The sequence below is a fragment of the Hakea prostrata genome, chromosome 10, assembly GCF_041222555.1.
Source record: "Hakea prostrata isolate BN-2017 chromosome 10, UWA_Hpros_2, whole genome shotgun sequence".
Lineage (NCBI taxonomy): Eukaryota > Viridiplantae > Streptophyta > Magnoliopsida > Proteales > Proteaceae > Hakea > Hakea prostrata.
The window spans coordinates 40,250,090-40,275,414 of NC_142609.1; the positions used below are offsets into that span (position 1 = coordinate 40,250,090).

The 25,325-nt window shown below is 36.1% G+C and overlaps 2 protein-coding genes across 2 annotated transcripts; both read left to right on the plus strand.

The window, feature by feature from the left end:
- The first annotated feature begins 307 nt into the window (after positions 1-307).
- Positions 308-1,983, plus strand: LOC149002929 (Auxin-responsive family protein). The gene has a single exon (XM_089137335.1). The coding sequence runs from the start codon at positions 498-500 to the stop codon at positions 1,719-1,721; it is 1,224 nt and encodes a 407-aa protein (XP_088993461.1). The 5' UTR covers positions 308-497; the 3' UTR covers positions 1,722-1,983.
- A 17,322-nt stretch (positions 1,984-19,305) lies between these two features.
- Positions 19,306-22,571, plus strand: LOC149002930 (uncharacterized). Its single transcript, XM_089138934.1, has 2 exons — positions 19,306-20,825; positions 21,094-22,571. Exons 1-2 carry the CDS (start codon positions 19,479-19,481, stop codon positions 21,163-21,165), a joined length of 1,419 nt encoding a protein of 472 aa, XP_088995060.1. The 5' UTR covers positions 19,306-19,478; the 3' UTR covers positions 21,166-22,571.
- Positions 22,572-25,325: the final 2,754 nt, after the last annotated feature.

A 25,325-nucleotide genomic window follows, 5' to 3' on the forward strand; every position in this document is an offset into this window, starting at 1 on the left:
ATTATGACATTATTGGCATTTAACATCCAATTCGACCACCAACCACATTAACTTAGCTTCAAAGTCAAGTACTCAAGTTCAAGCTTAACCTCATTAATGTTAATGAATAGTGACAACAATAATGATCTTCTTCCAATTCCCTTTCTCATCTTAGTCCTCTGAAAACGACTTGGAAAGAACATAACACCAGAAAATAAGATCCAAATCCAAAATAAACTACAAAACCAGTGAAGTCTCCACACATGATCAGCCATGATGATAACCCACTTACAAGTGACCACTACCACCAACCCAATAAAACAAATCAACCACATTTCTCTTCACAGACATGGCGTTTGTCCATTGCTTACCTTCAACGTTAAGCAGTACTCCTGAGTTTCAAAAACTGAATTCATTCAGGACTTTAAACAAACAGATGACAAGCATAAAGATAACACAGCCTTCCTTTCACTTTCAGTACCATAGTTCCTTGCAGACCTGCAAGGAACTCTCTACCCATGGACCACTCACACATCCCAACCATGGTCGTCTTGATTCTCCTGCTTCTCCTCATTTCAGAGTCCAAAATGGCAACTGCAACTCACTGTACGACCATTACACCCACCAAGATTTATCAGAAATGCATGACACTTCCTACCCAAGAAGCCTCCATTGCCTGGACGTTTTACCCTCACAATGCCACCCTTGATCTCGTCTTTTTCGGCAATTTCATCTCTCCATCTGGTTGGGTTGCTTGGGGCATCAACCCTTCCTCGGCGGAGATGACCGGAACCCGCGCCCTCATCGCCTTCCCCGACCCCAATTCCGGCGTAATCATTGTCCTTCCTTACATTCTCGACCCAACCGTGAAACTCCAACGCTCTCCTCTCCTCTCTCAAGCACTCGACAACCACCTACTCTCCTCCACCGCCACTCTTTCCGGCGGCCGTACCGCCACCGTACAGAATGGTGCCTCAGTCCAAATCTACGCCACACTGAAGCTCGTCCCAAATAAAACCAAGATTCACCACGTCTGGAATCGAGGCTTATACGTACAAGGCTATTCTCCAACCATCCATCCCACCACCGCAACCGACCTCTCCTCCGTCGCCACCATCGACGTCTTGTCAGGCTCCGCCACCTCAAAACACAGCGACATCAAAACCCTTAAAACCGTGCACGGCATCTTGAATGCCGTCACTTGGGGGTTCTTACTCCCCGTCGGAGCTGTCACGGCAAGATACCTCCGACACATAAACGCATTGGGTCCAGCTTGGTTCTACGCTCACGCCGGAATCCAGCTATCGGCGTTCCTGATTGGTACAGCAGGGTTCGCCATTGGAGTTCGGCTAGGGGAGTTATCTCCAGGGGAAGAATATAGTATCCACAGGAAGCTTGGATTTGCAGCATTTTGCTTAGGAAGTTTGCAGACACTGGCATTGTTGTTTAGACCCAAAACAACAAACAAGTTCAGGAAGTACTGGAAATCTTATCACCATTTTGTTGGATATGGTTGTGTGGTGTTGGGGGTTGTAAATGTGTTTCAGGGTTTTGATGTGATGGGAATTGGCAGATCTTATGCCAAATTGGCTTACTGTTTAGCTCTATCCACCTTGATTGGGGTTTGTATAGCTCTGGAGGTGAATGGGTGGATTATTTTCTGCAGGAAATCAAAAGAGGAGAAGATGAAGAGGGAAGGTTTGGTTGGGAACTTTGAGAAGGACACTTCCAGCCAAAATTGAGGAATTTTTTTTATTAGTATTATTATTTTTATTATTTTTTTGGTTCTAGGTGAGAATGTGAGATTAAAGGATAAATTCCTCCTTTTGGATTACTCTTCATTTTTTTTTTCTTCTGAGTTTGGTACAAATCAAGAAAACTGCAAATACTGAAGTCTACAGCTCCCTTGTCATGGTTCTATTTTTCTTCTCCTCAAGAATTTTGAATTATTGTACTTTGAATAAAGACTCATGTACATAAATATTTATTTAAGTAAATGTTGGGAACTTTATTAGAGAAAAATGCTAAGGTTTTTTGTTTACTAATATTGGTTCAACAAAAATCTCGAAGGGTAGCTCTATTGGGGATTTTTATCCGCTCCAGTTCGTGTCAGGCTCCAGTTCCTCCAGTTAGCCATTAGATCTTCAACACGTATTTCATTCTAATCGTACGGTTACGATTATTCCAACTTAAACAGTTTATCCTTTATTTTTTTCTTTCTCTTGTTTCGGCTGGCTCTCCCTCTTCACCTCAGGCAACACCGACTCATCGCTGGCGAAGCGAATCAAGGGATCGAGCGATCACTCAAGCGAAGCGAATCGAGAGAGGAATCGAGCGATCACTGAAGCGAAGCGATCGGTCTCATATCTGCTTCTTCTAGTTTTGCTTCTTAGATCTCTGTTCTTCTTCTTCTTAGATCTGGGTTGGGTTTTCGGTTTCTGGTGTTCGAAGCTTGTTTTTCTGGAGACTTGTTCGTTGCAGGAGACATAGAAAGGGAAAAGAAGAAGAAGAAGAAGAAGGGCATTTTTTTTCAAAAATTCATTATATAAATTGAATCCTCTGCAACCCCTGCTACTTTTTTGAGCTCATAAAGATTAGCAGTGGAAGAACAAAGATCAAACATGTTAGCATATAAGCAATCTCCTTTATGGTATTTCACTTTTAAGAGTATTTCTGCAGAGAAGCATAACTGTTACCCATTTGGATTCCCTGAGTGAAAAAATGCTCAATGAGAAAATGAATTGAGTGAATAAATCAAGAAATACAGATCACAATGACCCTTCATGGATCTGGAGTTCTTTTTGCCAACGGCAAGGCACCATTAAGAGAAGAAGAAGGAAGGCCTATCATACGAGATCTTAAAGAAGCAGGAATTTTACTCTTTTTGACGAGAGCCAGATCTTGGAAACAGATAAGCTCTCGCCTTTACTTCGTCTACTGAGTTTCTTTCCCTCCAATTTCCATATCCACAATAACGGTGGTGTTGCCGGAGTCGAAGAGAGAAGAGGGAAGAGTGAAATGAGATGCCGGAGGTGTGTGGGTTGCCGGAGTAAAAGAGGGAAAAGACGGAGGGAGGAGAGAAATACTTTAGGGTGAAATGGTTAAGATTTAATTTTACTCTTTTTGACAAGAGCCAAATCTTGGAAACAGATAAGCTCTCGCCTTTACTTCATCTACTGAGTTTCTTTCCCTCCAGTTTCCATATCCACAATAACGGTGGAGTTGCCGGAGTCAAAGAGAGAAGAGGGAAGAGTGAAATGAGATGCCGGAGGTGTGTGGGTTGCCGGAGTAAAAGAGGGAAAAGACGGAGGGAGGAGAGAAATACTTTAGGGTGAAATGGTTAAAATTTTACAACCATAGGATTAGAATAAAACAGGTGTTCATCATCTAGTGGTCAACAGGATAAAACAGGAGGATGTCAGTACTGGAAGTGATAAAAATCCATCTATTGGCAAATGACCAATGCTTCTACCTAGAATTTGAGAGTTCAAAGACCACTTATAATAATTATATAAAAGCGTCAAAAAAATAAAAAATAAAAAATCTTGAAGTTTCTACCGTTAAAAAAAAATCAAGACCAAACAAAAGATAGGATTGATAATGGAGCTCTCAAAAGTGTCTATCAGGAAAAAAAAATATTTTACTGCTTCCAAAAAATACAAAAAACATGGTTATTATTACTTTTTTAGCAAAAACCCATAGTGCTTTTATTACAGAAATATCAATATTTGATAATATCTACTTAACATGTGAGTGTCTCCACCAAATGAAAAAATCAAAATTAGAAAAGGGATTTATGGCACTTAAGCTAGATTTATGTAAGGTAACAGATAAAATGGAATGGACTTCCGTTGGAGATACCCTTAGCCTTTTGGGTTCTGACCAACAATGGGTTCAATGGATTCTACAATGTATTACTACAGTATAATACCAAGTGAAGATCAATTGTCAACTACATTGCAAATAATTACCACCAGGGGTTTAAGACACGTGTGTCATTCAAGTCCTTATATTTTTATTATGTTATCAATCGTATGTCTTATATGTTTGTGCAAGAACTACCTACGAGGATGCAGTCGGTTTCTATGCCACCACCTCATTCACTAGAAATGTGTTACAAAGTATTTTGTGATGGCTCATGGGATGCCAACACAATGTTCGGTGGTCGAGGGTGTTTGATGTGGGATCTCGGTGGTAACTTTGTGATGGCAAAGTCTATTGCAAGTTTTGATTTTTTAGTTTTGGCCTCAGAATGTGAGGCCATTAGAGACTCAATTTATTTAACTATATCTCTTTAAATCTCTCATGTGGAGATCTTTTTAGATTGCTTAGTTGCTATGTATTCTCTTAATCGGTTTGCTCAGTCGATTAGTGCAGGCATTTTGGGAGATGTAATTAATTTAAACACTCACTTTCGTGTTATTCAATTTTGTCATATAAATATGTTAAACAATAGCCATGTTGATTTTCTAGCTAAAGGGGCTAGAAAATTTATGTTGAATCAAGTTTGGTGGTTGTCCTCACCTCCTTTCCTTGCTCACGCAGGTTTTTCAACCTCCAGTTTGAGGCTGGAGAGTTCAATATAAATTTTATTTTGGGCGAAAAAAAACCTTGCTTTTAGTGTTGCATTTGGATAGCTTACCTTGCTGTAAGGCAATTTGCAAGGTTTTTTTTTGTGTCGAGGTTCATTCAAGCCAGTTTGCACGCACCTTGATTACATCCTTAGAGGGAGTTTTGTCGTCCGTAAAGGTCGAACTCATAACCTCTCCAAGTATGGATCTTACCACTCTACCAACTATGCATTGAGAGGAATTGCAAGGTGGCCATTGGTCAACAAATTGTACTGCCAGGCAATCCTTCCTCTTCTACCTCTCCAGAATTGCTCACTATTTTCTCTTTCAGTTTCAGGGCATGTGCTGGAGCCCTAGCGGTGGAACTGTTATGCTCAGCTAATCTGAAACCAGTTGATCAGAAAAATACTTAGACTTGTGAGCAAGTTCTTTCCTCAGCCAGCCCATCAATTACCTACCTCATTGCTGAAAATGGCACTGCATGGTGGGAGGACAAAAAATATAGAGAAGCGTTCGAAGAAGTATTTAGAAGAAGCATTGTATAAAGTTTATTCAAAGAAAGGTGTTCAGAGCTCAGTGTTCGAACCCAGCTGAATAAATTTCTAAAAGAATCCAAGAGAGTACACAAATGGGAGGTGGGTGTTGCTGTCAAGAGGCTTCGAGAGTTGAAGTTGTACAACCCTGCTTTAATGGTGAGATGAAAGGACTTGGGATACACGGTTTCTCTAGCAATCAAAATTTATTCTGCTTGATTTGTGGAGCTTTATTTTGTTTCATTTTGCTTTGCTGATTTTTTTTTTAATGCAAACAAAAACAAAGATTATTCATGTAAAAAGGGTAATTACATCAGTAAGTATTGTTTTTGTTAACTTAGGTTGCCTAAGCTTAAGAGCAGCTATAGCAACAATACCGGTATCTTTAGAGTTACGGGTTACAAACAAAAACTTGAATAAAGATGATACAGATAACAGAACATCAAACAACTCCAGAGCCATCCAGCTTGAGAATCCCTTAGTTTACATCTCAATTTTGCTAAAACGTTGGTCCACCAATGCTGAACCCCTGGAGAATACTTTTGACTTTAGAAACCAGCATGTTTCCTGTAGATTGAGCCATAACTTATGAAAACAAAATGAAAGTGAAATTGACTAAGTACTACTGCAATACATCCAACTGAATGGGTAATAGAGTCATAGGAACCTTCACATAAAATAGTAGGGTGATTGACGCATGCCAAAAGAAAATAATGGGTAATACAATCATAGCAACCATCACATATTTTGCTTTTGGTGATGGAGTCTTATTACTTTGAGTTAATGAATTGAGTCATATTTTCTGTTTATATTTTCTTCATTGGGTATCAAAGAAGGACAATAAGTACACACAGAATTTTATGTCACTTCAGCAATTTCACCTCTAGTTCTTTGTGTGTTCTTGGGGGATGAGTAAACCCCAAGGAGAGTTGAACTCATGACCTCTTAGGGGGCAAGCTTTGGCCGAGTGGTTATGTTGCATCATTGCAAGCATCAGGTTGGGGATTTAATACCTGGAGATAGCCTCTCTAGAGGGGAGAAAGGCTGCATAAATTTGCCCCTCTGAGAACCTGCAGTAGCAGGAGCCTTGTACAGCTGAACATATTTTTTTCTAATACCTGTGCCAATTGTAGTTGCCTCCTTTGGCTACTTCAGAGGGGTAGTCTGGGACAGTGGGACGTTCATGTTGGACATAGAAATTAATTGGGTGGGAATCAATTTTGCCTTTGATGGGGCTGTACTGTGTGGATGTTTTTTTTACAGATTTCTGGTGATTATGCTTCTGGAGTCCAAGACTGATAGGCATCGGACAATTACATCTTTCTTGGTGTCAAAAGCTAAGAAACTGGAGGAGGAAGGGGTTTATTTGTGATGTATGAGGTGGGGGAAGCTCAAAACTAACAACTCTGGTTGGTTTTGCTGTCCTGAAGCAGAAGCCCAAAAAGCTGTTCCAAACATGCGCAATGCTCTCTGTTGTTTCACAGTTTACTAGTTTCAATTTTGTGATATTAACTTTTACATTTGCCATGTAGCTTTCAGAACCATGCACAGAAGAGGCATGAACCCAAGAGTCAAGTGATCACGCTAACCATGGATATTGTCGGTAAAGCCAAAGGTGTTGCTGCTGCAGAAAACTACTTCATTAATCTTCCTGAAGAGTCAAAGAACCACCTCTGCTTTGGTGCCCTTCTTAACTGTTACTGCAAGGAACTTGTTGGGGTAATTGTATTACAAATTCTTCAAACATACAAAGATGAAATCGCAATACAATTGAGAGATGAAGATCGTCTTTAGCAAATTTGAAGAGCTTGAAGTAGCAACCGAACGAACCACTGATTGATGAGGTTGAGTCACACCTTGATGCTGTCTTTAAGGTAATTGATGCACCCTACTACCAAGGGTTCTTCGCACCACCACCTCCAAGATAAAGCAACCTCCAACTAGAAGATGAGGTAGTTCTTCTAGTCCCTTAAAGGAGCCAAAAGCTAGAGCACAACACTTAGACAACTCAAGATAGAAATGAACTTTGTAAAACAAATAATGTTAGTGAGGAGAGTCACAATAGCACACAATATGCAAGGAAGGGTTGGGTTTATATAGGCCCAAACCACACCTCCGCACAAAGGGAGAATCAATTCTCCACTAATGGAGAATTAATGGTTTGTCCCTCCTCCACTAATGTGAATAAACCCCCTTGACCTAACATCCCCACTACTTGGGGAAGTAACTCTCATATTCACTTCTTTGAAATGAATAGGATTTAACCCATTCAAAGACCTTAACCCCCACTCATGGTAATGGCCATGAATGGTCATGAAGTTGAAATGAGAAATGAATGTCAAGAGTTAGAATTTGAGTAATTTCACCATTCAAGTAAGTCCACCTCATCACCATGATCAAGACCTTTAAGACCCACGACCAATGTCATGAAGAGCCTCATAACCAAGGTCATGAAGGGCCTCCTTTACTCATGGTGCATCATTACCACCCTTACCTCATGTGCCTCATTACCACCCTTACCTCAAGGGTCCCACACACAAACAAAACAATTAAAGAAAAGAAATGCAAAAACTAATTTTGAAACTTAATATATAGATAATATAGATTTTAATAAAAAACCTAACAATTATAGTAGTGTAAATTTCGTTTGTTTGCTGGAATAAAGGTGGGGTGGGAAAAAAGGGGTGGGAAAATTCTTGAAAAATGTGTAAATTTCTTACTTTTCCTTTAAATCCTAAAATGGTAGAGTGTTTGGTTGCTTGGGGTGGGAAAGTGGGAGACAAGGTTCCTTGAATCAAGGAACCTTGTCTGCTGATGTGGCAGTTCAACTTTCCCACCCCATGCTATTTTAAAACCCCACATATTTGGTGGGATTTTGAGGAAAGTTTGGGAAAAGTAAAAGTGGGACCCACCCCCCATCACTTTTCCACAAAACCCTTTCCTTTCCTTTTCTTCTCCCTCACCCCACTACATGTAGGACCCACATGTTTTTTTTTTCTTCCATCCTCTCTTCTCTCCCCCCCCCCCCACCCTTGCAAACAAACGCAGCAAATACTTGTGTTGGCATCACTTCCAAATATAGTAGTTCAGTCACTTGAGCCTTTTTTTTGCCCCCTTAGTAAATGAGGTAGTGGTTTTTGAATTTCTTGTTTAGCTAGCTGAGATGTTTCCTGTAGGGATTTTTCCTTTCGTGATGCATTCTGGTTGCTATATTGCTGGCATGGGCTAAGAAGATCTTTTAGCCTTTCAAGCTTAGAGTTTGATGGGTAGTCAAAGTAGAAATATTAGGTTATAGAGTTTACCTTTTTCTTTTCTCTTTTTTTCCTTTTTTTTTTTTTTTTTTTTTTTGGGGGGGGGGGGGGGGGGGTGGTGGCGCATAACGTTAGGCTAAAGGGAGGTGTCCTGGGATTGCAACTGAGAGAACCATGAAATAGCATTCAGTGAAAGATTGTAGAGTATAGCAAAGGTTTCCCTATGTTATGGGAAGGATTTTTGAAAATGGTGACTTCTTAATATTTTTCTCTAGAGGCTTACTGTGTTGGATCACTTCCAAGATATGGCAGTTCAATCACTTTCACTTTTTTCCTAATAGATTCTTTGTAATGAGGTGGACCAGGTGGTGGTTTTTGAATTTGTTACTTCAGCTTGCTGAGATGTTTCCTGTAGGGATTTATGATGGTTACTGTACTGCTGCCACAGGCTCACAAGATGCTTTAAGGTTATAATTGATCAGTAAGTAAAGTAGAAATTTTAGGTTATATTAAGGAGCAAAGTCAGATCAAAGGGAGGTGTATTCAAACTGCAAGAGAGGGTATGCCTGTGATGAGAAGGACCACTTAATAGCTTTCAGTGAAAGATTAGAGAACAATTAAGGATTTTTTGTGGTGAGGAGAATTTTTGAAAAAAAATGTCAGAGAAACATTTTAGTAGACTGAAGTGCACAGAGGAAAATGTCATACAGTTGTGTTTTTTATTTGTCTCATATGATGCACTGAAGTGCAAAAGCTTATCCTCCCACGAGATGGTGGTAAAACCATTCCTGGGTTCATCTTTTCAAAGTCAGAAACTTCCTGGAGCTTAGTATCCAGTACAGTTTTTTACCCATCTTACATTACCTTCAGTTTTTCAATTTTCACTTGATCCATTCTTATTTGCAGGGTTTCTAGCATTGGTGTCTATCATATCAACGGATGCATGTTGATATCAGTGAGTTAACAATAGAATTGATCCAATATAGGTTGGTGTAGTACTTATTTTAAAAACTATTTGCATCTTCCTTCGTATTGACCATTACAGGTTTAACAAGTCTAATTGGAATGCATACACAGAGATACTTGATTCAAGCAACTTTAAGGCATTGGAAACTTGCATTTCTTGACTATTTCCATCTGTATCTCTGTATCTTTGGCATTTTTGGTACCTCTTTGATATGATATGTCTCTTAAATTCACTCTTGCAATACAATACTGATACTTGAATACTTGATCATTTTTACCAATACAAATTCACAATAAATCAACTAAAACCTGGATAGATTCACAACATCTGCAAGAGTTTTGGAGTAGAAATCTTAAACTGACAATAGAAATATGTAAAAAAAAAAAGTGCCCTCCTGTGGCTTAATCATGTCCAAACTGAAGCCTGTCCCTGCTATAATGTGAAATTAGACATGTATATCTGTATATTTGAACAAAACTCCTCACATAGTTTAATTTTCCATGCCTTATCTTAAGCTATCTTAAGCTTTGCTCCAGAACATTTTAAGAGTTACAGAGTAAAAATTTAATCTCAACATTCTAATTAGTAAAATCAAATATTTTACAAATACAAATAATAAAGTGGCTGACATCACATAAGGATATAATGTTTAGGTACCTGTGTGAATCATACCTTGAAAATCCATGTTTTCTGTTTGACCTCAACCAAATTGTTGTTAACCAAACACCTAGTCTTCCTTTTTTCTGGCCTAACTCTGGATAAATGCAATTATTTAAGGCATTCACACTTAAGCAAAACCTCTGAAGTGATGGCCATCAAGTTAAATTTGATTAATTAAACTAAATCAGCCTAAGCAGCCTGTCTTGCACATATACAATATTCTATAGAGTCAAAGCAAGTTCTTAGAATTGAAGAAATTGGATAGAATGATTAGATAAGATGACTAAGTGAAGCGAGGAAAAAAATCCGTTGTTATGCACAGCTTTCTGTCCTGCACAACAATGCACTTTTATACTAAATAACAGAGATGTGAGCAATAGAGAATGTTTTCCTTCGCTTAACCCACCCATTTAGAGTTTTGATTAAAAAATAATCAAATGCAATTAAGGTTAATTGGGAAGATTAGGCACTCCTAACTTGTTCCATCCATGAAGCAATGCTTCTGGCCTTCTCTTTTGGACTTTAAATCACTTCCCCAAATGCCAGCACGGGTAGAGCTTTGTGGGTTCATAATTAAACTCTAAGTAGTCTAACATTAAATGATTAAACTCTTTGATTGTTCCACTTTATCAACCCACTTTCTTCAATGCCCTTTTTTCTTGGATTCCAAACATTCGTCTTTGTATCTAACTATCATTTTCTCCTTATCTTGTTGATGAGTCAATTTTCCATTTCAAATTAACAATTTTTAGCATGAGGGCAAAAAGTTAGATAAGTAAGAGCATGAATGGCTCCATATGTTGTGCCATAAAATGAATAAAATGTTTTACTTGCCATTTATAATCAAAGCTGCCCACTAATTTTAAATTGTTTTAAAACTTGGTCATTTGATGAATGCTTGAGAAAAAAAATTTACAAAATGTCACTTGCGAGTTACAACTTGACCTAAGTGCTCTTCATATTAACGTAGATGCGAGAAAAAAAAAATGATTGAATTATCTTTTTTCAAGTAGGGCATAGTTAATATTAACATTGAGAGAGATCAACTACTGATATTTCACATAAAATACAATAAATTTATTTATTTATTTTCTTGATGTTAAAATCAAGTATTAATATTTTACAAATGTAAAGAGAATCAAAGAAAATATCTCAAAAGATTGAAAAGAAAGGGAAAATTTTCAAAAAATTAAAGAGTTTAAACATTGATATTTCATACATGAAGAAAGATTAGAAAATTCTTTTTTCAAAATATTGGAAAAGAGAAGGAAAATTTCAGAAAATGGGAGACCATGGCTCGACTCTGTGTAGCTCTACCTCTGTTCTCAATTAAGGTGTTAAGGTATGAATAAAAGTCAATGATTTTAAGATCTTGATCATTTTCGTCGATGCGGGTTGAAGGACTTTAATGTCATATTTGGAGAAGATCTTGATCAAAATTTTAGTCAAGGGTGCACAAGCTAGCCGGTTCGAAAGAAAACAAAATTTGTTTGCTGGAATAAGGGGGGTTGAACAATTTTTGAATTAAATTCCAAAAGTATGATTTGTTTAGGGCCTATATATCGTTACTTAAGTTTGAAGATTTTAGGGTTTGGGTACTTGAGTCTGTAGATTTCAAAATTTAGAGATTTCAAATCTCAGCTCAAATCTCTAGGCAAGATTGTAAACTAATTGTTCATGGTTAGTTTGAATTTTTTGAATTGTAGATTTATCTTAAAAAATATTTAACGCTTTGATAGTATGGGTGAAATCCTCGGATTTCACCCCATACCCAAAAAACAAAATTAGTTTTAGTGTAAAAATGTGAATCTCTGGATTTCATGAATCGAGGGGGTTGAACAATTTTTGAATCCTAAATTCCAAAAGTATGATTTGTTTAGGGCTAAATCTTTGAAATGAAATCTATAAATTCGTTCTAAAAACATGGTTTAAATGTTTGACACTTTTATAATAGGGATGAAATCTTTGGATTTCACCATATACCCATAAATGTCTTCACGTTTTTAGTGTAAAATTTCAAATGAATTTAGAAATTTATTACATAATCAAACGAGTATAGGTCTTCAAATCTGTAGAGTCCAAGATTCATGTAACCAAATAGGCCCTTAGTTGATGGTTAGTTTGAAAGCTTTTTTGAGGTGGCATGAAAATTTTTCTAGATTTATCTTATCAAAAAATATTTATTGAATTATGGTTCAAATCTTTAACACTTTGATAGTATGGGTGAAATCTACCTAGATTTCACCTCTTAGGTTAAATTAACTTACGTAAATATTTTGTAAACTCCAAATTTGGCTAAAAATATTTTTTATTTTAAGTGTAAAAATGTAAAATACTATATTGCCCCTAAAATAGTATAAAAATCAAAACTAAAATCTAAATTATCTTTAATTATTAAAAGCCCAACACCCCTTTTTTAATTTTTATCAAACAATTAGAAAAACACGACTATCAAATAAAATTAAAAATGCAATTGAAAAGAAAGGGTCTGTTTATAAAGTTAAACCACAACTATTTTGGATTTTTTTAATTGTTTGATAATTTAAAAAAAAAAAAAAAAAGGGAGTTGGGTTTTATTCTAAAGCTAATTTGGATTTGAGTTTTGATTTTTAATACATATTTAATTGAGGGTAAATTAATTTCACCTTAGGGTATGCATATTTTCAAAATTCTACAAAATTTTGTGAAGAAATATTGAAAACTAAAATATGAAACTCATGATTTAACATTTTTTTAACAAATTTTTTTTTATTTCCTATCTATATATTTTTTTTTCCTACCCCACTTTTACAAAGAAACCGCACCCTAACTAAAGAGAGTTCTCAAGTCACCTAAACAGTAAATATTTGTTTTAGATAACAATAATTAACCGTAAAAACACAGTGAAGGGCGTTCGTTAAAGAAATAATTATTTAATATTTAGAAGAAAAAAAAAATTTAAATTTTTTTTTTTTTAATTTGTCTTTCAATTTTGAAGCGCTTTATGCGCGTGGCACAAATGTTACACGTGGTTAAATAAATTCAAAAGAGGAATGAGGAGTGGAACTTTACTGGAGACATATCCAGCAGGAAATGGTAAAAAGTGAAGACTTTGGATAGCAGACGCTAACCACACACGTGTTCTACTCGCTTCCCATGACAGAAAGACACTACCGTGTGGCTGTGTAAGTTGTAACAGAAAAACAAAACAAAACAAAACAAATCATTTTCTCTCTCTCCAGTTTCTCTTTCTCCTACGCTACCCATACAAGTTATACAACACTAAACCTCACTCCATCACGTGGGATTGCGACTATTGGTGGATCCCAAAAGTAACTTTCCCTTTTTGGTACTCTTGACTTCTGACTCCTGATCCGAAAAATTAGCAATTCGTACATCATTGTGCTGTTCATGCCCGTGTGGTTATTTGTCGGCTATAGAGAGTGATCGCCACTCTCTAGTCTCTACTGCACTCGCTTCCTCCGAGGCGCGTGGAAATCCCAGTCCCTGGTTTAATGGCGAAGACTTTTCTGACCAAGTTTAGCAAGATGGGTTTGTAGAATTTTTTCAAGTCTATCCATTCTTCTTTGGACGGAGGAGGTCGCATTCAAATTTCAAAGGTTGCGGTGGATTTAATTGATAGAAGGTTTTTTAGGGTAATTTTCATCTTACCTAAAGTTTGATTCATGTTAATTTTTAGCCTAAATAAATAGATACTTTGCATTTATCTATTCTAAGCTATCTAACAAGATCAATTAACTGATAAATTGTGATTTTTAAGACCAAAATACCTTTATATTTATTATATCGTAAGATTTGCATCATGTCTTTACAATTAAATTCAATAATAAAAATCAAAAGATTAGGGTATTTGAATATTGTAAATTTATGAATTATTAAACCTTTGAATATAAAATGTCATTGTGTGAGTTCACTTGTAAATTTTTTTTTTTTTTTAAGTTTCTTAATTTACAAAATCAACTCCTTATTTATCCGACCTCCAAATCCCTCTTCATTTGGCCTGCGCAAATCCTCCGCCACTAAAAGAAAGGATTATCCCGTAAAAGTAACAAGTGAGGCTTCCTGAAAAAGAGTTTTGTGATATGGGTTCTTTGAAAACCAATGCTTTCAAAGTACTCCATAACATAATTTGGGTTCTCTGTACCATGGAACCTGCGATAAATTTTGTTAGCTGCAGAAGCAACAGTTTCTGGGGATAAGCCACATAAATATACAAGGTACTCTACGACCTAAGGTAGTTAGCATCAAGTCATAAAAAGACCCCACTTGTTAAAACCAAAATCAAACCTTTCGTGTAAAATTTTTCTTTCGAAGGAGCAAAATTTAACATGTAAAAATCTGGGTTGAAAGGTTCTGAAATAAAATAAAATAAAATAATTGAACCCATCAAGAAACCTCCAAAATTTTCCAATTAACAAGAGGTAAAGATTCAAATATCAAAACAACAGCAATTCCATGTCCAACCAATTTTTCTTAATCATGTCGATCAAGCCATACATGTAAAAGAATCTTTTCCATCAAACAAACATATACATATTGATATACAGATTGAAATAACATCATGCGCCTCAAGATAAACTAAACAAGAAAAATATAACTTCAACTTTTACAGTTAAGCAATATAACATTTTGAAAAGAGCAAAAAAAAAAAAAAAAAAAAAAAAACACAGATTCGAGTTAGATATACAAATAAAAATTCAAGTGTTTTCGATTCCAATTACCTGGGAAGGAGATTACGGAGAATATCTTCAGAGACAATTCGGGATTTTGAGATGCTGGAAAAAGATTTTAGGGACAAGTTTTGAAGGATACGGAGATGCAATGCATCTATGGAGTCGAATTTGTAAATTAAGAAACTTATAAATTTTTAAATGTAAAAATAAAAATAGGTTTTACAAGTGAACCTACACAATTTGATTTTATATTTAAAGATTTAATAATTCATAAATTTACAAGATGCAAATACCCCCACTCTTTTGATTTTCATTGTTGGATTTAATTATATAAGACATTAAGCAAATCTTATGTAGAATAGATATGAGGGTATTTTCGTCAAAAAAAATCACATTTTGTCCTTAATTGATCTTATAGGATACACGGGTCTAGATGAAAATTATCATTTTTCTTATTTTATTTAATCTTAACTTTGGATGTGACTAGTTAGAAATGTACCTAGAAAATTTCTTTAAACTATCAATTTGTTTATAAAAATGAAGTGGAAAAATTTAAATTTGGATCTCGCTTTTTAGTTTTTTATATTATTTTCACAAAACCCACATATTTTGTAGAATTTAAAAAAAAAACATGAAATGAGAAAATTAACACACCATCTCACCAAACAAACTTATTTATTTTAATAAAATTTGTCTCTACATTTCTTATCTGATGAACAAAACAAACCACATTTTTAGAATTTAATGAAAACTTTTGGTTTTTCAATTTTTTTTCAAATTTTTTTCCATCTCATTTTTATTCTAACAAACAAATGCAGCGTTAGAGTCCAGATCATTTCTTCATTCAAGAATTGAGAGCATCTACCGTATACCTAATGACAATTGATGAAGATCTCAATTTGATGTAAATAGTAAAATACCTCTCAACTCGTTCCATTAGCTTTGAAATAGCACTAGTCAAGTATGTATAAAAATGTTTGAATCCTTAAAAAAGCCACTTATAAGAAGAACTAGCAGAAATAAAGTGAAATCTAAATAATAAAAAATAAATAAAAGAAAAATGAAAAGGTAAGGGAATACAAAAGGCTCACCTCCCCTGACAGGAAAGTGACAAGTCAAAACATGTGAGTGTGTGACATTGAAAGCTTCTTTGCATAAATGACCATGGGTCCTGCTTAGATTTGGGCCAGATTTCAATCTTTTGTGGGGGCATAAATCTTTCATTTTGGTTTCTTACTCAAAAAAAAGGAAAATGATTGAAAGGGGGCATAAATTTCAAATACTGCATATAACTTTTTTTTTCTTCTGTCAAAGATAAGAATTTTATTAAATAAAAGAGTTTAAGCTAGAAGACTTAGACAATAACAATGATTAATTAATTAAAAAAATATTATTATATAAATTATTTTTTTATTACAAATACACCTTGGAGGGCTTGAAGTTACTTATGCTTGAAGAGTGTTCTTTTCTCATTGTTGAAACATTCAATATTAGCATTGAAAATACAATATAAGCCCAATTGCAATGTATCATTTTTCTTGAATAAAGAATAGACATCGATATATTATCAACAGCCACTTTGAACATTGAAATGAAATTCTAGTCATCAATAAGGTCTAGTTGAGGTTACCCAAACTTTTGATTAGACCTATTGTTGAGGATTTTTTTTCATTTAGTCTCATTCTTTAATGTGAGCATTATACTCCAAGGTTGATTAATAATTTGGCAAATTAGTTGATGAATAAGTCAGCCTAAAGACTATTTGATGGAATTCTGATCCCTGTTTCCGAGTAAATTGTTCTCATCGAAACAATAAGGTATAAATAGATTAGTCTTTAGAGGTTTCTTTTTAATGATAAAAGGTTTTATAAACAAATAATATTGAAGATGATGATAAAAAGACAACAACATAATGATTTTCATTTCTAATGCAACACGGTTGTTGACCAAAAAAAAAAAAAACAACAATAGGTTCTTGCATGGGGTTAATGTTAATATCATTTTTATATCTTATTATATTTGAACAAAATCGGATAATATTCTATCAATTTTCGAAAGAATTCAATTGGATTCAGATAATAATCGGATAATTATTTCCTTAAATAGATTATTCTAAATAGCCATGTATACAAATTGAATATAGGTTTTTGACTACCTATTTACATTTTTACCATTTTATTTATGAAACTAAGTTTGAAATTTAAAAATTTAACTGACTTTGATAGTTATTTTAGTAGAAAATCTATAAAAATAGTCACATATTTCCAAACAAATTAAAAATTAGAAAAAAACAAATAAGTAACTTAATCGGATAATTTTATCGGACGGATAATAATTGGTAAGAAAGGGGTATATCATATCCGCATCCTATTAATAATTGAATGGATTTAAATATCGTTAAACAGATACGAATGTGAATTCAAGAGCAGATTTGGGTTTTCCATTCACACCCTTGTTCTTGCATTGTCAACTTTGTACAAGATTTTGTTATGTTTTGACTTGAACTCTTACACATGATTTGAAAGATGGACCTGTACTGACATATTTTAGTAAGTGACCTAAATGAACTATTTGCGAAGATTTGTAGTGGGAGTGCGGCTCTCACAGTATGATATGATTCTACCAAATGAGTCAACTTGATTGGAGTGAGTCTATATATATATATATATATATATATATATATATATATATATATATATATATATCTTATGTTTGTTTACTATATTATTGAGAAATTTGAGATTTTTAATTATGGTTTTGGGTAAAAGATTTTGTAATGTTGTTCTTGGCGATTGGTTGTTGGATATCATTATGTTATTCTTCTATAGGGAAATTTTTATTCTTCTTCTTTTGATAACGTAACATACCACATCGGTGTGTGAATCAATGTTAAATTTATATGTATTTTTTTCTTGTTTGTTTTTCGATTCGCTATTTTGAGGTGTTTATTCTAATAGATTTGACAAACAAAATTTTTCAATGATTACTCCAACAAGGATGCATATATGATATATTCTATAATTTGCCTCCTAGTGCTTCCCTTTAAGTTGAATCTATGATTGTGATATATAGCGAGTAATTATCTAATAATTATAATTAAAACCCAATATTCGGAAAATATTGATTTTCCTCTACAATTTCTCTCCTCATTTCTACTTTATTCTCTCTTTTCATATTCTCTTTCTTCCTCTTTCTTCAATTCAACCATTAATAATGTGAATGATCTAATCTTGACTTGTAAAAATAGAAGTTTACAAAGGCTTCACAGTGGATCCTCCTCTCACCTAATGCAATTACCCGCTATGAAGTAAGAAGAAAAGGATTTAAAATTTCGAGAAAATTTTAGGGATTTAAGATCAAATTTTCTTAATATCGGGTTTTAATATGATAGTTGGATAATTAGATGCTACACATGACAATCCTAGACTATAATTGCAAGGAACTCCAAAGAAGCCTAAGTAATTGATGTGGATCATTAGTCCAATATAAAATGTTGAAGGATATGATTGAAAAACTTTTGAAGAGTAGATTTATATGGGATTCCACCCGATTATGAATAATAGTATATGTTGAGGCATGATTTCGTCTTTATTTTTAAAAGGAAAAAGTGATTTCATTTTTATATTCTAATTAAAAAAAAAAAAATCTAAAATTAATCCAAATTTGTTTACGAATACTTCAATTACATTTGGGGAGCTTTATATAATTAATATCGACAAAACTTCATAACCCGGGGATTAAATAAAAAATTTTCATTTTTGTACCAGGCCGGCAGCGTGGGGATATTTTCTCTTAATGATTTTCTTTTTCTCGATTTTTCATAAAAGGGAGACAAATTTCTATGGCCAGCATTCAGATAAAGAAAAGCCATCCCTAGAATATGAAATTTCTAAAGTACCCTGCATTGGTGATTTGTTCTCCAGCTGGCCCTAAAATATTTTAATAATCATTTAATCTTACCAAAAAGGGTAAGTATTTTATATTAATTTATTAATTAAAAAATTAAATATGAATAAATGTCATTCACTCCTTTCCTATCTCTTACAGAGGAGAGAGTGTCCTGCAACCAACATTGTCAGTTTGTTTGTTCTTTTGATAAAGGGTATGATCGTCTTTCCGGTTGAGAAGAGAGGAGAGGATCTGGACCAGCAAACCTGGTCTGACAACGGCGGCAAATGGCGACAAGTGAACTTGGTGCCATTTGAACGATGAAGATCAATCCAGAAATCAAGACTGATTCAATTTCATTTGTACACGTGCTGAATCAGATGGTGCTTCGTGGATCTAATCAAAGTCGCCTTTGGCGACGCTAGAATCCAAATGTCACCATCTACTGCCGCATGAAACTAAGTGAAAGCAACAAAACAGACTAGATGACATGTCTTTCTGACTCAGAACCGTCTGATCAGAATGAGATCAACGGATAGAATAGATTGTGGACGACAGATAATATACAGTTTTAATAAACACGAAAAAAAGATAAAAAAGTTGTAAATTCGCGCTTAAATGCCAGCAAGGCTAAAGCCTAAAAGACAACGTTATAAGTCAGGAGACTCAGATTATCGTATCGGGTTATCGGGGGACCCGCGTTCCGGCAACCTCCACCAAAGAAATTAGAATTTTCAAATATAAAGCGAAAAAGTGAATGTCAGTGTCACACTCTCACAAGTCACACCCACTCTTGTAGAACCGCCATTATCGAATCTTTCGAGTTTCGTATTTTAACCACTTTTAGGAGCGAAAGCTTTAGAAATCTAACCAAACGTTATTTATTTCTCTTCTCCGCTTCAGATGCTTTACTTTCTTTTCCATACAACTTGAGCTGATTGATCTCTTCTTCCACCATGGTTTCGCTGGCAGGGGATTCTCACTCCAATCGATTTCTCTCAACGGCACAGAATCGTTACTCTTCCACTGCCATATCTTCTCTCCATGGTTCTAGGGTTCAGAGAACTCCTGGTCGTTCCATGCGAACGATTCGTTCCAATTTCTTCCAAGATGATTCTTGTAACTCATTTGTTTCTGCCACCGACGGTAATTCTGGAGTAATTTCTGAGAATTTGTCGGAATCTGTGATCGATTTTAGACTGAGAGAGCTCGCTGTAGAGACGAACAAGCCAGAGAAGTCCTCTGTTCCTGAATCCGATCTGCTCGAACTCTCTCAAGTTTTTACTGAGTTTTCTGTTTGCAGCAGTGACATCTCCGGTGAATTGCACAGATTAGCTTGCCTTCCGTCACCTGATCATGTGGATAATCCTGACGCCGGTGATGTGGAAACATATTCTAACAGTGGAACTTTCTTGGAGTCGTGGTTGGGATGTATGCAGCAAGAGAATCTCTCCTCGGAAATCCTCGACGATGCTAGTGCTACGCCGATGAATCTCGAACCAGCCGTGAAGGCTTGCGTTGAAGGTCTACAATCTCCGTCCATTGCAACCAAACGCTTGGCCGCCGCGAAGCTACGGCTTCTTGCTAAGAACAGATCTGAGAATCGAGCAATTATTGGTAAATTCGGTGCTGTTCCGGCCTTGATTCCGCTCCTCCGTTGCAGTGATCCGTGGGCGCAAGAACATTCTGTAACAGCTCTTTTGAATTTATCTCTCCATGAAGATAACAAATCCTTGATTACCGATGCTGGAGCTATAAAGCCTCTCATTTACGTTCTTAAAACCGGCACCGAGGTGTCGAAGCAGAACGCTGCTTGTGCTCTGCTTAGTCTCGCTTTGATTGAAGAAAACAAAATCTCAATCGGTGCTTGCGGAGCTATTCCACCATTGGTGTCTCTTCTCCTGAACGGTTCTACTCGCGGGAAGAAAGACGCCCTTACTACGCTTTACAAGCTCTGTACGGTGCGGCAGAACAAAGAAAAGACCGTGAGTGCCGGAGCCGTGAAACCGCTCTTGGGGATGGTTTTGGAACAGGGGAGCGGTTTGGCGGAGAAGGCTATGGTGGTGTTGAGCAGTTTGGCTGCTATTCCAGAGGGCAAGACGGGCATTGTCAGAGATGGTGGGATTCCGGTTTTGGTTGAAGCCATCGAAGACGGATCGACGAAGGGGAAGGAGTTCGCTGTGTTTACGCTCCTGCTGCTTTGCGCGGACAGTGTACAGAATAGGGGATTGTTGGTTAGGGAGGGTGGAATCCCTCCGTTGGTGGCTCTGTCGCAGTCAGGAACCGTAAGAGCTAAGCACAAGGTAATAATTATAGTTTGGGTGAGGATATAAATTTACCCAATTTGATTTTCTCCTTCATCCCTCCTAATCAATGGAAATCCCCCATGGGTTTTGCATCATTTGTTCTTGTGGTACCAAGTGGTGGTAGAGAACTAGAAATTTTGGTGTGTAGCTCTAGTAGCCAGTTAAATAGCTCTTGTCTGTGTTGCTCACAAAATCTTTGTTTTCTTCCTTATCAATTCTAAGAAGAGTTGGTCCTAACTTCGAGTTTGGTTGTGTGATTCCACAGGCTGAAACATTACTTCGGTATCTGAGAGAACCGAGGCAAGAGGCATCTTCTTCTAGCCCTTTGGAGAGGTAATAAAATTCTTCAGTGGGTTCTTGTCTATTTTGACTGTGTACATAGGTGGGTGTTCTCATGGTTTTGTTTGTACAGTGTCTGTAATTGAGTCATAGGTTATATCCAAAACTAAACCAGGTTTTGAGTTGCTTATGTTCTTGTGGATTAAAAAGGGAATTGTATTGGGATATCAAGATTTCAACTGAAACACACAAAAGAGTTTTGATTCAGTCTTTACTAGATTGATCTTAGAAAAATGTTGTTCAGTAGTTTTCGGTAGGGAAGGTGAGACCCGAGTGGTGAGTGATTGAACTAGAAAGCAGAGAATTATATTTGTTAGAGATTTTTCAAGTGTGTCAGTCCTGTTTGATGTAATCATATATAAATGTGTTGTGTTGTGTGTGTGACTTGTGTCTGATCCTTCCTTTCACGTTGACCAGTTGATTATATCCTTATCCAACCCATTTTATTTCAATGAAGTTCATCTCTCTCTGTCTCTCTCTCTCTCTCGACCCCTCTTCCATAAATTATGTTGGGAAAGCTGGATCCCAGATACGCTTTTTGACGTAAGAAGTCATAGATGGTGATCGTAGTGGGTTCCTAAGGATTCATAAGTCACTGTATTCGCAACCATCGTTATTCATGACAGCATCAACTTCCTTGTACATATCTTCAATCCGTCTCCGGCTGCTGTGAATGTAGTGAAATTTTTTCTCATGATTTTTTCAGCTGAGGCTTTCTCAGCCCTACAGTTGATTTGTCATTTTATTTCTCAGGAAATTTATTCTTAGACCAACAGATCTTTCCCACGCAAGGTTATTTGCAATCAATTACATATAGTATTCCTGAAAAAAAAATCCTACTATTAAGAATTGAAAACTAAAAAGGGTATCTGTAATAATTTTTTTTCTTCCTGAAGTAGTAAGATCTGATTAACTGTAGACACAAGGGATATAGGAATTTATATGTAATTTGTCATTTAATAAATATTGTAAGCGACAGTTGTATGAGTCCACCAAAATCGGTCTGTAGATTAGTTGTATTAAATTGAATTTGGTCGGTTTGAAGTTTGAACTTTTGGATCCTCGTAAAAACCCAACCTCCACTCCTCCACATGAATATTATTTTTTCTTTCTGTTTGGGGAAGGGAAGGTAGAGGGAGGCAGAAGAGTGGGTTTTTCTAAAATTACAAGTTATGTAGGTTCTTTTTTAAAATAAAAAATTGTATAGGGTTTATAAGTAAAAAATAATACAATATTAAAAAAAAAATATTTTATTACTTTAGCCTTGGTCAACAGTCTGTCGAGGGAACAATCCGGACTCGAGTCAGTCCATATTTTTTCATTAGACATTCATTGCGGGTTCTACACATTATTCATCTTATAAAATTGAAAAGTAAGTTACTTTCGTAATATGTAATATGTAAAATATTAGTAGAGAAGAGTGAGAGGAGGGTGAGAGGAGTACATAGGTCTATCTCATTATTCATCTTATAAAATTGAGCAAATTACACTGGCACCCCAAAATAGAGGCTTTAAAACACTGACACCCCACTTTATGTTTAAAAAACACAGACACCCCATTCATTAAACACACTAGTCCATTCTGTTAGTGAAACCATTAATTCCCTGTTTATTCTTTTTTAATTCCAAAAATACCCTTATCAAAATTAAAGAGAAAAAAAAAAGGCAATTAAATGATTGACACGTGTTCTATTCTCTCCTCTGGCTCACTCTCTCCACCGCTCTTCCTCTCCTCTTCCTTGCTCCGGTCGATAATGGCACCTCCTTTGGTCACAATCATATTACCTCTGTAAGACTTTCTTTTCACTCTTTCCCGGATTTCCATATGAAAAACAGAACAAGAATGGAAATTACCTGAGAAAACTGCGACAGAAGCTTGCTCCAAGGAGTCGAAGATTCAAAAACGACCCCCCAGAACACGAAGAGAACGGACTTCTTGCCTTGTCCACTACAAGCGCGGAAGAACCTTCAAATAACAAAGACCAAAAAATAGATAAGAAAAAAGAGAAAGAAAAAAAAAATTACCCTAACAAAGCCAGCAAAACACCAACTCAAGATGCAAAGAAGTATTCCCATCAAAGGATGAGGAAAACAAAATTCACCCCACGACGGCGAACATAGGAACGCCGGAACGTGTCATCTTCTCCTCACCACTTCACGAATCCACACTCACCGCACCGATCGGAGACGGAGGGTTCGGAATACATCGACAAGCACACCCAAATAATCCGAAGATCCACGGAAGATTTCACACGCGTTCAACCCCAACATCCAATAAATCAAAGGTAAACAACAAAAAACCAAGCGAATTCAATTATTCTATAGCTTAAAGAAAATCAATCACTTTTCTTGCGTATTTCATTTCGAAACCTTTGCGCGGTGATGAGGGTTCTCATCGCAAATGTAGATCTTTTGCTAGTATAGTGCACCGCGATATCATGATTTGCTTTGTCTTTCCTCCCTCCCCCCCCCGCCGATCCGTTTATATTCCATTCTAGAGAGACGGATACGAGAGGAAGAGTGGTGGAGACGGCGGAGAAAATGGGAGCCGCCGGTGGAGAGAGTGAAGCAGAGGAGAGAATAGAACACGTGTGTTTCTTAGTTTTTTTCCCCTTTAATTTTGATAAGGGTATTTTTGAAATTAAAAAAAAGAAAACAGTGAATTAATGGGTTTACTAACAGAATGGACTAGTGTGTTTAATGAATGGGGTGTCTATGTTTTTTAAATATAAAGTGGGGTGTCAGTGTTTTAAAGCCTTCATTTTGGGGTGCCAGTGCAATTTGCTCTATAAAATTTAATAAAATCTAAAATAAGTTTCTTTCGTAATATGTGATGGAGAAAGGTGAGAAGAATACAGACCTATATGCTGACGGATAGATAACCCCGGAATCAGAAAGGAAGGGGAGGGGGGAGAGGAGAGGATATCGCTTGGTCGTTGCGTAACTAAAAAATTATAATTGTCATGTTCCTTCATATTCCTTCCCACATTCAAGGTTTAAAACTGTAGAACAACAAAAGCTTTATTGGGGAGAGGGGATAAAGCCTGCACCTGCACTAGTGAAACACACGTTTAAAGGGTAATAGAGTTTTTCGGTAGGAGGGAGAACAGACAACAGAGGAAAGAAAAAGGAGAGGAAGAAAGAGAGGCATCATGGTTTTAGCTTTGCATCGTTGTCATTAATATATAAAAATAGCTGAGGCAAGACTTTTTCTTTCTTTCTATTTTGGTAGAATTCGGACGCTTTTTTTTAATTTAATTATTATTATTATTATTATTATTTTTATTTTATCTTTTTCCAAAAGAATTCAGACGCTCAGATTATATGAAAAAGTTAGTTTCTTGACTAGCAGCTGTAATGCTCCAACGCTCCGGTGTGTAACCTCGTCCACCACTGTGGAGTGTAATATCTTTCGCCGGTGATTACCCACTTTAGCCTGTTCATCTATGGCTGAACCAAGAGAACCGCCACTGGGCAGGCAGTTCATCCCCTTAGATTCTGAAGATGATGAACCCTTCGAGATGGACAAAAGTTGATCTAGTAGAATAGAACTGTCACCCGAGCAAACTCCGGTTGGGCGAGTCATGGAAGGAAAGAACTTTTGCATTCAAGCGATAACGGAGGGACTCACAAAAGAGGAGAATGTTTTAGCCTACTATCACAAAATGGATAGAACTTTTGTCTTCCGCTTTCAACACCCCTTAGACACACCCAACGTTTTGAAAAGAAGGTCCATGGTCGGTTGGTGGAAACTGGATAGTTCTTGGAATGTTGGAGAGAAGAGGAGACTGGGATTCAAATTTATTGAAGACAACTTTATGGGATTCCATGAAAGGTTCAGGACTTGAAATTGACATTTGATCTGAGGAGTAGGGTAGGGTTATGTTGGAAGTATGATTGAGGTTTTCAAATTGGAGTAGACTCTTTTTAGTTATATCTTTTGTTTTTTCATATTTTTTTATATTAGTTTTATATTTTGTGTTAGACTATAGGTTTCCTAATATTTAGGATTGGGATTTCTATTCTATTTGTTTTGTATTTCTTTATTCTACTCATAATAGGATTAACTCAGATTGTAACTATAAATACCCTATTAGGACCGATGAATGAAATATACCTTCTGAGCATTAATTCCAACAGATACCCTTCACAAGGTCA

What these genes read in the sequence shown, in the direction of transcription:
- LOC149002929 (XM_089137335.1), top strand. Translation starts at nt 498, where the DNA reads ATGGACCACTCACACATCCCAACCATGGTCGTCTTGATTCTCCTGCTT.
- LOC149002930 (XM_089138934.1), top strand. Translation starts at nt 19,479, where the DNA reads ATGGTTTCGCTGGCAGGGGATTCTCACTCCAATCGATTTCTCTCAACG. An exon ending in CCGTAAGAGCTAAGCACAAG is followed by an intron (nt 20,826 to 21,093) that starts GTAATAATTATA and finishes GTGATTCCACAG; the next exon opens with GCTGAAACATTACTTCGGTA.